At 39.5% G+C, this 12579-nt stretch overlaps 2 protein-coding genes across 12 annotated transcripts in view; both read right to left on the bottom strand.

The window, feature by feature from the left end:
* Positions 1–2428, bottom strand: part of LOC138026812 (uncharacterized) — a 4438-nt gene extending 2010 nt beyond the window's left edge. The window contains exons 1-3 of one of the 2 annotated variants that reach the window (XM_068874270.1): positions 2114–2428; positions 1911–1973; positions 1555–1584 (exon numbers count right to left, since the gene is read on the bottom strand). In XM_068874270.1, coding sequence (XP_068730371.1) covers positions 1555–1584; positions 1911–1973; positions 2114–2149 — 129 coding nt within the window. In that variant the 5' untranslated portion in view covers positions 2150–2428. Of the gene's footprint in view, positions 1–1554; positions 1585–1697; positions 1793–1910; positions 1974–2113 lie in introns of those variants that run through there. The other variant, XM_068874271.1, reaches the window with a different exon arrangement.
* A 6443-nt stretch (positions 2429–8871) lies between these two features.
* Positions 8872–12579, bottom strand: part of LOC138027167 (potassium voltage-gated channel subfamily H member 5-like) — a 58654-nt gene continuing 54946 nt past the window's right edge. For all 10 annotated transcript variants that reach the window (XM_068874696.1, XM_068874697.1, XM_068874688.1 and 7 more), the window contains 2 exons: positions 11726–11922; positions 8872–10173 (listed from right to left, as the gene is read on the bottom strand). In XM_068874696.1, the coding sequence (XP_068730797.1) occupies positions 9475–10173; positions 11726–11922 (896 nt within the window). In that variant the 3' untranslated portion in view covers positions 8872–9474. The remainder of the gene's footprint in view (positions 10174–11725; positions 11923–12579) is intronic.

Here is a 12579-nt window from a genome sequence, read left to right as displayed (position 1 = left end):
CTTATTCTGTCTATTGGGTCATATGTTTAAGGTAATCATATCAAGACGAAATTTGGCCAGGGTATGAACTACCCATCATAGATTTCTCACATCACATTTTCCTTCACAATACTTTTACCATGGCAAAGATATAAGGTATTTCTTTGCGCCTTAAAATCAACACAATTATATTGTCTTTTTGGAAAAAATGGGGCGGTAAAATTTTCCCATACAGCATCACCAGATAATGTTACAAATACGGTAAGTTTTAAAATAGTTAAAATTCAACTAAATCTGTAGGTCAGTTTTTCAGAAAAACCTTTGTTTTTAATATGTCGCTACTTTTTTTTCACCGACAGAATTTTTTTAAATTTCCAAGACAAACGTTTTAAATTAATATAAGCTAACATGCAATAAATGAAAAAAAAATTACTGTCAGGAAGCAGATCAGGTATAAACAATTGAAGGTGCAAAATCAGGAAAAATGAGGGGGTGACAAGATCATCAGAATCCGCATGAGAGTGGTGTTACAGGCCTAAGTGACCATTAAACTGTTTGTGTAAAATTCTCCTACTTTACATGAAATGGAGATGTATGTTTATAGTTCATCTATATGAGAATTAGAAGAAAGGTTGCGCGAAATCAGCGGTATTTGTTTATTTCCAGATACCCATTTTGAATCATGAGCTGACAAGAGCAGCTTTAAAATTGCATGTGTGGCTTACGCACTCATGCTCAGCTGAAAACCCTTTTGAGCCTCCTTAAGCTGCCAGTATAAGGTAACAGCACAAAGATTTAACTGATTAACAGAACAAGTATGATTGTGCTAACTATCTCACTTCTTATTTCTGTCTGTCATTCAACCTTAGTCACCTATCCTTGCATTCTTTAACATTCTTTTGTCATTAATGAAAGAACAGCTGACTTCTGGTAAATACACAGTGTGGAAATTAGTGGTTTCAATAGGTACAACAGCCGACAAAAAGTGCCGGTGAATTCAGTGAGAGAGGTTGGTGACTTTTTTCCCTTGAGTGAAGTAAAAAGAAGAAAGATCCTTTGAGACCGACTTTCACAATGTAAACATGAAGTTGTCCAAATGTGATCATTAATTTTGCTTTTAAAATGTGGCATTTGGCAGCATTATTTTAAAGTGGCATTTCCCTAGAGACCCCTTGAGAAAGAGGCCCTTGAGCCCCTTGTTGATACATTTGGTATTTTATTGAAACTCCTAGCAATGTTGCTATTGTAGTGTTTTTCATCAGTATAATCTGACTGAGTGCACTTCAATCCTCATGACCCTATCCCTCTTTACAATTCCTCCTTGATATCCCCACAGGTAGTTGGTTCTTCCAGCAGGCAGCCTGCTTCATTCTACAATTGAATGATGTAGGTTTTGTGGAACAATCCTCACACCTGGTACCTAATGAGTAGTGACCTTATAATTGTATATGTAGCAAATACTAGCTTTTTGTTCTTTCTACACGACCATTATTTACTAAAAGACACGCTTTGTTGCTGCGCTTCAGTTTAAGTTTAAATAATTTATGAAAGTATCCAATAAGACTAATTTCTCACCATAGCAAGGTCTCTCCTCGCCTTCCTGGGCTAGAAAAACAAATAAATAAAATTTGGATTACTCCCAGTTTTTAACAGAAGAAAAAGAATCGTTTAGACAATTTGGGAAAGTTAGCTGAATATCAGAATCTTTAGAAGAAGACCTCTGTTCTTTGCTTGAAGAACATCCTACACATCCCAAAAATAATTCGCTGCTTTCAGCTTCTCTTTGCATGAACAAGTTTTACTGTGTCTGCTTAATTCAATTCTGACCTTAAAGTTACCGCGTTTTTAACTGCAAGGGCGGCTGGTGGGCGACCTATAAACACAGGGCAACCGCGACTGAGGCGCAGTCACTAATCTCACATCAGCATTACCTGTTTTCCAACTTTTGTAGACTTTCGCTTCCTTCCTTTTTCTCTTCGTATTTCAGGTACATCCTGAGGGAAAGTATTTAAAAAACACGTAAAAGGAAAAATTAACAACACCTCTTGCTCTTCAACTCGAGCGCGCCCGAAAGTCCTTTGGGATCACTAAACTCGAATGCATGTTACTGAGAAATTAAAGCAAATAATTTTACCGTTCTTTCATCTGATAAGTTGTCTAAGTCTGCCATTCCGTATTTATTTGATAAGAAATATGTCGTTTGGCCGCGTTCTAGGTATCAGTTCCTTTTGCATTTGACGATCGCGAGGAATATCGACGAATACCGGACGCGCTCACATCCCATATTAGGTCGGCCACCCACCGGAAGTTTCTTGCCTTTGGGGGTATCGTCACGAACTAAGATACACGAGACCCGCCTGACAATGAACTCAGATCGGTCTGTCTTTGTCTCAGTTGCTGGACCTAGACGAGAAACTCTCTTACCGGTCTGAGTTCGTAACGTTCTCATGCAAATGACAACAAATCTCAGACTGCGTTCAGATATTTCAAACCCTAATGCTTTTGGGTCAGCGATATATTTGTTCGGCAGGTCTTTTCGACGGGTAACAGGTAACAGGTAACGGGTAACAGGTCACGGGTAACAGGTAACAGGTAACGGGTAACAGGTCACGGGTAACAAATAACAATCGGGTACCGGGATTTGCGCTTCCTTGTTTCACTTAAGGTGGCTGGAACCAGTTTCACTTCTTTTAAGGACCTTTTAATTAGAAGGATTGTCACTACAAAACTGTATCACGTAAAAGAAATGTTATGGTACCATATCAAACACCAATTATTACTTAACAAAATGCGCTCACTATTTTGACGTAATAGGTTACCATGACAACATGAAAGCTCTCCAAAAACACCCTATATTTCGTCTTTACTTGCTTATATCTTAAAAATGAACACGGTGACCCCCATTTTTTATTGTAGAATAGTAATTAGCATCTTGAGATAGAACTATCAGCAAAGTTTAAAAAAATTCTTGGGAGCCAATTCAGAGCTACCTTAAATTTTCGAAAATTTAAGGTAGCTCTGAATCAGATTTATCATCATTAAGTTTCAAGAGAAACTGTGGGACACCAAAGTTTAGATTGCGTGGAGACGATACAGCGTTGTTAATCATTACAGCTTGAGATAGATGTCTTAGATAGGATTCAAATCATGATAGAGCTCTGTTAGTAATTCCATAACGAGATTTAAGTCTAAGGAGTATAAGGCAGTATGTTCAACAGTGTCAAAAGCGGACGAAAAATCAAGTAGAAGTAGAACTACGACGTTTCGCTTATCCAGAGCTGTAAGTATATCATTCTGGACTTTGAGGAGCGCGGTCTCTGTGATGTGTAGACAATACAATACATACAATACATACTTAATTGACCGCTCCCCATAGGGGCTTTTCAGGGCCAATGAAACACAACGAAACGACAGAACAAAAAAACAACAACAACTGCTAAGAATCCCAACTGGCCGGCAAACCAGTTGGCTATTTACAAGTGCAGCTGGGAAGTTGAACCAGGGACTACCAGGACCAAATTCAACGAGTGGTCAGAGCGGGTCGTGAACCCAGGATCTCCGGATCTCAAGGCAAGCGCCCTAACCACTGGGCCACACTGCCTCCTAGACACTTGTAGGCAGACTGGAACGGTTCCTGCAAGTCATTCTTGGACAAGTACTCATCATGAGTTGAAAGACGGCAGCTTTTTCAATAACTTTAGATAGAAAAGCCGAATTGGAAACAGGGCGGTAGTAATATATCACAAAAAGGCGATTTTAACTCATTTATTCCTGCAACGATAAAAATATTTTTGGGCGCAAGTTCCGCGTGAGTTGCTTGGAGGTGATTAGTTAGTAAACTAGACGCTCTATGAGCTTAAACTGCCTGTGGTACGTGTTACACAAAAATAGACGGCAATGAGTTGGGTGGTATTGAACTGCAGCTTTCCAGTTAATTTTTTTCAAGAGGGGGGTCATTTAGACCATTTCAGGGGTCACCCAGATGTCGTGCCAGCAGTGGCCCTTTATCTCACATGTTCTCACGTTGATTATTTTTTAATGTCCTGTCCTGTTTTGAGGTCTTTTACTTTTTTTAGCTTTGGTAATAAATTCAATTCAAAGATAGAGCGAGTTTCAATTGAGTGTCGTAAAACCAAAGCCAAAGTAATTACTTTGGCCAATCAAAAGGACTGAGACAATCCGGCAAACCAATGAAAACTCGAAGTAATTACACGTAGCCGACAAAAAGCACGGGAAAATGTGCACGCGTGAGCCACGATTGGTTTTGGTTTCACTTCTGATTGGTTGAAAAAATGGCGCGAGAACTTTGAACCAATTACTGAGAGAAGTAATCATAAACCAAAGTAATTATCTAATTACTTTCGACACTCAATTGAACACCATTCTAACAAAACATGCTCTTTAGTGAAACTCACTCGTTTCTTCTTCAAAGAGGCTATGTTACTCAAAATAATATAATTCCTTGATCTGGGGTGCAGGGATGGCGCAGTGATGAGAGCACTCGCCTTCTACCAATGTGGTTCGGGTTCGATTCCCTGGTTTGGTTCTCTACTCTGCACCGAGAGGTTTTTCTCCGGGTACTCTGGTTTTCCCCTCTCCTGAACATTTGACTTGATTTGCGTTAATTGTTAATTTCAGTTTATAATGTCCCAATTAGTGCCCCAGAGCAGAACGGCAAGACACTTATAAGTTGCTTTGCTTTCCTTTTTTTTTTCCCAAAATGCCCATAAAGGAGAATGAAACATTGCAATAACCACTTAAAACTGTTGAACAACATAAAAGAAATACTGCAAAAGGAAAGAGAAGCATGGATGGACATAAATGTACAAAACTGACACGGATAACATTTGCCGGGTAATCTTGAAATACGTCGGCCCGACGTTTTTCAAAATTATGACAAAACGCCTGGATAGAGGCCGTTTTTTCTCAGAATCATTTCGTTTTGTGATGTAACGATAATTTTATCGGTAAAGGAATTCCACATTACCATATTACCATTTCCGAGTTTTACCGCTCACCGGTGGCTCAGTTGGTTGAGCATCGGGTTGTCACGCGGGAGGTCGCGAGTTCAATTCCGGCCGGACCAACACTCTGGGTCTTTAAATAACTGAGGAAAAAGTGCTGCCTTTGTAACTACATCTGCAAATGGTTACACTTTCAAGTCTTCTCGGATAAGGACGATAAGCCGGAGGTCCCGTCTCACAACCCTTCGATGTTAATAATCCTGTGGGACGTAAAAGAAGCCACACACTTGTCGCTAAGAGTAGGGCAAGTAGTTCCCGGTGTTGTGGTCTGTCTTTTGTTGTGTATCATGGTTGGGAGGGTAAAAAAGGGGCCACAGTAATTGGCGCAAGCTGTTGTGGCGCTCTGCCAGCTTGACTGGCAAAGTTAATTTTAAAAAAATTAAAATTAACTCAAGATTTTCCCGAAACACCCTAAAATAACGTGACGCAGCCCCTTTAAGTGAAATAGTGTGCATAAAAACTTCCTGTATGTCATGCATATCTAGAGTTGCACTAAGAAACGTTCAGGCCACACACTTAGGAAGGACTGAACATGTTGTTTAAACTTCATAATTTCTCTTTTCCGTCTAATCTGATGACAGGTCAATTTTTTTTTGGTTTACATTTGCACCAAATGATATCGCAAAAGCCGGGAGTTAAGGTGTAGCACATTTTACTTCGCGGAGTTTAATTTTTACCGACTGTGCGGATAGTAATTGATCCTCAAAAATAATTTCCAGCAGAAAAAAAACACCAGCCAATTAAAAACCGTGAAAATTTACTCCCGTTAATATATTAAGTAAAAATGGCTTTTAATCCACATACATTGTGGTCAGAAATATCGTTTATTTTGATGTTTCCATCGAGAAAAAGCAATTAGAGCTTGCTACAAACTAAACGAAACGGTAAAAGGTTAAGTCAATACTTTTCCAGTCTCTGAGGCACAAGAAACGAACTAAAAGCAGTCAATCAAAAGGTCACTTGCTCGAACGGGTCATCCGAAGGGACACCATTTTCTAAGGCCTCCAGGATGCCACATTTTTCCACCCTTTCTCGATGATAAAGGGGTTTTTCTTACCAAAAAGTAATAGAAGTTGAAAATAGTCTTGCTGCCTGAAAAGAAAACTGCAAAAATTAGTTCCCAGCGGAAACTTCAGTCAAAATTTGTTCCTGCAAACCTCAAAAAATCGCCAATTCCGCAACTGAAATTAAAGTCACGCAAAATTTTCATGCTGCATGGCAACAGTAAAAGGCAAGCCAAAAGACAGATAAAGAAAAAATAAGAGTTTTTTTAAGAAGCTCTGAATTTCGAATTCTCAGCGAAAGATTAATGACAATGGATCGTAAAAACACTAGAATTCCTGGGGTAGGGTACGATGTTCTGTCAGAGGGAAGAAATTAATCACTTGCTAGGCAACCACAAAGGTGCACGTGATCACCTTGTGTCAAGGTTCTTGTTTACAATGAATGAAGAATGTTAATCGTTCGTCGCTTACGTTAAAATCATACTTTTTGCCAAGAAACTTACGTCTTTCGTTTTTTAATTTTGTTGAAATAAAGGCCACTTAAAAAAAAACACCATAATGGGCCACTTGGGATAATATCATAATACTTTTTGCTTGTCCCCCCAAATTTTGTATAAGCATTTTTTTTTTGTTTTCTCATGGGTCTATTGTAAGTCCCAAGAGAAACTGGAAACAATGCTTATGCAAAATGTGGGGGGGGGGGGGGAACAAGGAATATTATGGTATTTTCTGAAGTGGGCTACACTCTTTGTTTGTCCCCCCAGAATTTTTCATAAGCATTGTTTTTCTTTTTGTCTTCGGTCCATTGTAAGTCCCAAGAGAAACCGGAAACAATGCTTATGCAAAATTTGGGGGTAGAAACAAAGAGTTTTTATTGTGGTATTTTCCGAAGTGGCCTATTTAACTGAATATTTACATTTCATCTGTCGGGTCGGGAAGCCTTCTTTGTTGGGTTATTGACTCGAGACCGAACTCTTATCTGGAACAATGTTGATCAATCCCTTTACTAAAGAACCATTTCTTTCAATAATGAAGCAAAAAATGGACAACAAGCTTTCTTTCAAATAATTCTTGACTAACAAGAATTAAAACGAAATTGCAGCGTTGACAATGATTTAACAGTTTTTAAAAAGTAAAACTTGGTTGACCTTCATCAGTTAAGAATGCAAATATGACTAACTATGGTAAAATAGGCCTGCAAGTAGGTGACAAATATGCATAGACCACTTTCATAAGTGGTGGCCACATTTACATTCTTTTGTATTTATGTTAATTAGACGTACTTCCCTCATTTTGAAACAAGAATTCTTTTGAAATTTGCTCGTCCTAGCGAGGCTAGAAGGGCTTATTAGCATTAAAACAAAAGAATATTTTATTTGGCCGCCATTATGAAAGAGGTCTATAACGCGTGTGCCAAAAAATGTTCTAAAAATTCTTGAGATTGAGTTACACACGTGGAAACTCAACGTGCTCGTTGATTGAGTTCTCTTCCTTATTAGAATACCACGCTTCCAAAAACAACCGCTGGTTCCATTGGGGGCAGATGTGAAGAATTGACACTTTTTCAAAATCAAAGCTGTGGCCAGTTTTTTGGGAATGGTGGGCCAGTTGAAAAAAGACCGAAAGACCAACAAAAGAAAGAGGACACAAGGGGCAGTGTTTACAAGATCAATTGCAACGATTGCGTTGCAATTCTTCACATCTGTCCCCAATGGAACCAGCGGTTGTTTTTGGAAGCGTGGTATTCTAATAAGGAAGAGAACTCAATCAAAGAGCACGTTGAGTTTCCACGTGTGTACCTTTTGAAGTGATCGAAACGTTTTACTTTTTAAAAACTGTTTAATCATTGTAAACGCTGCAATTTCGTTTTATATCATGCCTGACTTCAACCACGGTATAATAAACAATAATTAGTCAAATTTCAAATTGTTTTTTAACTGAATGCTGTGCAGTGTTGAGTACAAATAAATTTTATTATAAATAGCAAGAGAATTGTCAACACAGACTACTCAAGGTGTTCGATTCCATTTCTGGTATCCAACTCGAAAACGTTGCCAGAGAATTTGCCTTTTGGTTTCAGTGTTCTACAAAGCACCACAGTTTGCCAAATAACATTAGAAACAAAGCTCACTTTGTGATATCCGACGGCGAAAGATGTAATTGTTGTCGAAGACCATTACTCGTCGCTTTGAAGATTCCAGATATTTATTTTTCATCGCCTGTCTTGTTTATCCAATTGACGTTCCATTATTGAGCTCCATAAGGGTATATTTTGTTTAAATATCTACTAAAACGCCATTTGCGTTACAATTACTTTTGACGCCTTTGCAGGTTAATTAAATATTCTACTGTGTCCACCGGATAAAATCTACGCATTTCTACTACCCCCAGAAACCGACCAAACATACGCCCAAAACACTCTACGTACAAAGACACTACTTAGCAGGGGAGGATAGGAAAGACTTTTCCCGACACGGGAAAGAAAAAAGAGAAAAAAACCACTAAATTCCACCCATTTTCTGACTGGTTTGCCATACTAGCAACCCAGTAAAAAACCCCTTCCGGCAGTTCGGGTGGCTGGTATGTATGTCGGCTGATAATAGTGATCTTTAAATCGGAAGACGAGGGCGACTACGAGTTCGAATTTTACGTTTTGAGCACGCGCACTTGGAAAAATGTCGGCTCCAAACCATATGCGCATGCTCAGAACGGAAAATTCCTACTAGTCCTCGTCCTCCGATATAGAGGTACCTAATGTCCGTGGCTGATTATATTTGGCCCAGAGGCGAAGCTTCGAAGGCAAATATAAAATTTTGAGGACAATCTCTTAATCAAGGATGTTATCAACAACATGAAATAAGCAATTTTAAGTGAGAATGCAACAATGAACCTTTATTTGTTATCTTTACTTTAAAACCGTTGCTGTACCAATCCAGCCATAGGATACTACGACGTAAACAAGATGGAGTGATCGCGAAATTCTTAAGACAGTCAGCGGAAACTTCAGAAACTTATATTTTGAAATAACGCCGCGTTTCGTTGCCGTGGCCGACGGTCGGCGTTTTCGAAACTCCCTAAAACAGCAACAGTGTTTTTAGTTGTTATGGTAACTGACATCGTCAATGTAGTGCGTATGCGCATGAGCCAACTTAAGCCATCGCTCTTGCAGAACTGACTACTTACAAACATGTGAATGTAATCTCTTCTGTATCAGGTTTCCGTGACATTTCTAATCCACCGAACTGCTTGATGCAATGCGATGTTTACTTACTTTTGCCATCAGTGTTCCGCTACGCATCTCTTCTGCGATCAGACGTACTTTTCTTTGGAGAGGAGGCGAAAAGGTTTCCTTTGCGCGCCCTTTCTAAAGAAAAGTACGCCTGATCGCAGGTTACTACGCATCTGATGGCAAGTTCCCTTTTTAGTGGGATCTAATCTATTGATTAGCCTGATTGTGTTAAACGATTTTACTTCTTTTTACCCATTTTGAAGAGATTAAGTGTTTGAATCAGCCGTGGATCTCTACCTTCATTTCCTTGATTTACACCTTCGTTCAACAAATTAGCTGCCTTAGCCGAGTTGTCTTTCTGCGTCGGCGACGAAGTTTCCTCTGAGTCTTGAGACGCAGTCGGTGCTAGCCAATCTGGTAGTGGTTCTTCTTCATATTTTCCACGTTCCAGGGCTTCTTCGGGAGGAGTTGTATCATTAAGGTACGATGTAGCGGACATTCGGCCCTTATCGACACTTCTGCTGGGAGAATCGCATCCCCGTGGGCTATTCAATATTGACAGAATTGTCGATATTTGTTGCTCTAGCTGAGTCATTTTCATGTTCATGACTTCGATTTCTCGCCGAACCTCGCCTTTCATTTCGGATAAACCCAACAATACATCGGTACCGGATTCTGGAATGTCAGCGTGATTTCGGACATTGTTTTTCGTAAAGCTATTAGTTCGACCCTTCGGAATAACCATCATGTCGACTTCCGCTTCGGTAGTTTGATCTCCATCAACACCATAGTTGTCAAACTCGTAATTCTGCGCCAGTTCCTCTACCAAACTAAGCTTCCGATTTCTTCGTGGTCTTAAACCAATGGTTACTGACGTTTCAAGTTTGTCTTCTTCGTTGGCGATTTCCAGTCGAGGGGTTCGTTTGCGAATCTTGAGCTAAAAATGATATAGTGAAGATATCTGTTTATAAACATTTTTTTTGTTATTCAAATGTGCCAACCATTGAAACAAAAGAATCCATTGTTCCTTTGTTTTAGCAACCAATGAAGCTCTGGTTGGCACATTAATAACAACAAGTGACGTCAAAGATAACTTTGCGGTGGGGTTTTTAACTGTCTTTTCCACAATAATCAAGTGCAGAGCGTCCTATCTCGTCTTTAACGTACGAGTTTTTTTTTTTAACTCAAGCACAACTGCATAAATAAAATGAAATCGAGGGTAGGTTGTCCGCGTAGCACTGAATAACGACAGAATATACACTATTCGCTATTTTCAGTAATCCCATAATACGGTTCACTTTGGGCGTTATTTGCATTAAGCATGATACAGTTCCAAAAGTAAATAACTTGAAAAAAACCCCCAAAACGTATTGCATTATGGTATGGGGAAAACAGCGTATAATGAAAGAAGAAATGTCTGTATTTGAAGTTAGAGTCAGGGTTACAAGGTTCTTTAGCCAAAAGGGTTAGGAAGAGAGGAAAACCGGATTACCCGGGGATGAACCTCTCCGGAGCAGAATAGAGCACCAACAAACTCAACCTACATATGGCCACATTGGTGTAAGGCGACTGCTATCACCACTGCGTCAACCCTGCTCCCCAAGAGTGGGACATTCGATTTGCGCAATTTAGTACGAACAAGTACACTGGGATTTCTATCTCCACAGTTGCTCAACTATTGTCCCTCTCAGAACTGAATATAACGTTAATGATGATGCCTTGGTGTTGTTTAACTGAAATGATTAAAACTAAATTGAATTCACTGAAAGATGAGATATAGTAACATATGCATAACCGTAGGCGAAAATCTTTTTAGATGCAGACTGAGAAGAAAGACAACGAATAGCATTCGAAAACAATCTCATGTAAAACACCACCGAATCAACTTTTTTTCTTTTTCTTTGAATGTGAAAGTGTGACTCTAGAACATTTCAGGTGATAGCAAAGTAGATGTTGACCTTTCCAGTGGAACATTACAATTCTGTGGTGTCAAAGACAGATGGATTAAAATTCCGTTCAAATAGTGCCTGAGAATCACGTCATAACGAACTTCCAGGATTCATATTTTATCACTGAGCGTGTTTTCAGGTAAGAAGTTTGTTTCGCATAGTGGACACGACACGCTGTATATCTTGGTGGAAAGCGAACATTACTAAGTCTGAGAAAGTTGAAGAATGTCCCGTCCGGCTCCGGAAGAGACACTGTCCGTATTCCTGGTGAATTCGCTCACCTATAGTGGCTACACCGATATATCAGCCGTAGAACTCATGTGAAATATCCTGGTGGTGGCATTTTTATTTCTGTTATGCATGAGTGTTCAATTAACTGAATTGAGTCCCATATTTTAGCTTTAAATTTATCATGGAAGACGCACTTCTAACAAGATTACAGCGGCAAGAGAGGCGAAGTACCGTTATACAAGACTGACATACACGCAACTCGTGAGGAGGGAGGAGGAAGCCAACAATAGTGTAGGGAGAAGTCCTTACCTCATCTCTCAAATTATAAGAGAGCATAAGATCCTTCGTAAACTTATTGGCGAACTCTGGATAAAACTCAAGTACTTCGATGAGCGCATCCCTTTGGATCCAGTGAAGATCGCAGTACGTGAGTGCTATCACATCTACAGCCGACTGCCCAACATTTGGCTCATGACAAATGTCGTCCCCGAATACGTCATCCTCACCTGTAAAAAAGTTGCAATGACATGAAACACTCAATCCACTCATCATCATAAAGTAACGCGCTCTTTACCGTCACACTTTTGTTGTTGGTCAAATCTGGTCTCAGGTTGAATCCGTTTTACCCATAGGTTAAATTGGTGATCCTCGTTTTCCCTACGCTGAATATGCCCTCTACCTAGTTTAAATCAGCTATCAATCCCCCCAAAACAGGATTAAAAACTCACAGCAATGCTAAATTATTAACGGTGACATCTAGCCACACCCTAGTCACCACTTTATCTATTCCTTCCTCTGATCACTTACTTGTCAACTAAACATGTTCTCTCCGTCATTTCCAACTTTCTCGCTATGTTACCACCATAAACCCTTTTTCCAGTATTTAGGGAAGTTCCCCAGGGCACAAATTCTGCATGACAGGTAACTTTCTTACTTTTGTAACAAGGAGTTTTCTGCACTATAAATTCGTTTGGTGTTTGTCCAAACTGAACACGCTCGATTATTTTTCCCAAAATATATTTGGACATAAACCTATCAAGACGTTTGGTTTTCGAAACGTTGAGGACAGTCTTCTCTATGTTTTCGAAAACGAAAACGAAACAAAGAGACTGTCTGAGAATGTGAATAATAAGAAAGTATCAGGACTTGCTTCGACATTAGGA

Source organism: Montipora capricornis, chromosome 12, assembly GCF_036669925.1.
Source record: "Montipora capricornis isolate CH-2021 chromosome 12, ASM3666992v2, whole genome shotgun sequence".
Classification (NCBI taxonomy): Eukaryota; Metazoa; Cnidaria; class Anthozoa; order Scleractinia; family Acroporidae; genus Montipora; species Montipora capricornis.
This window is presented reverse-complemented; position numbering and strand designations above follow the sequence as displayed.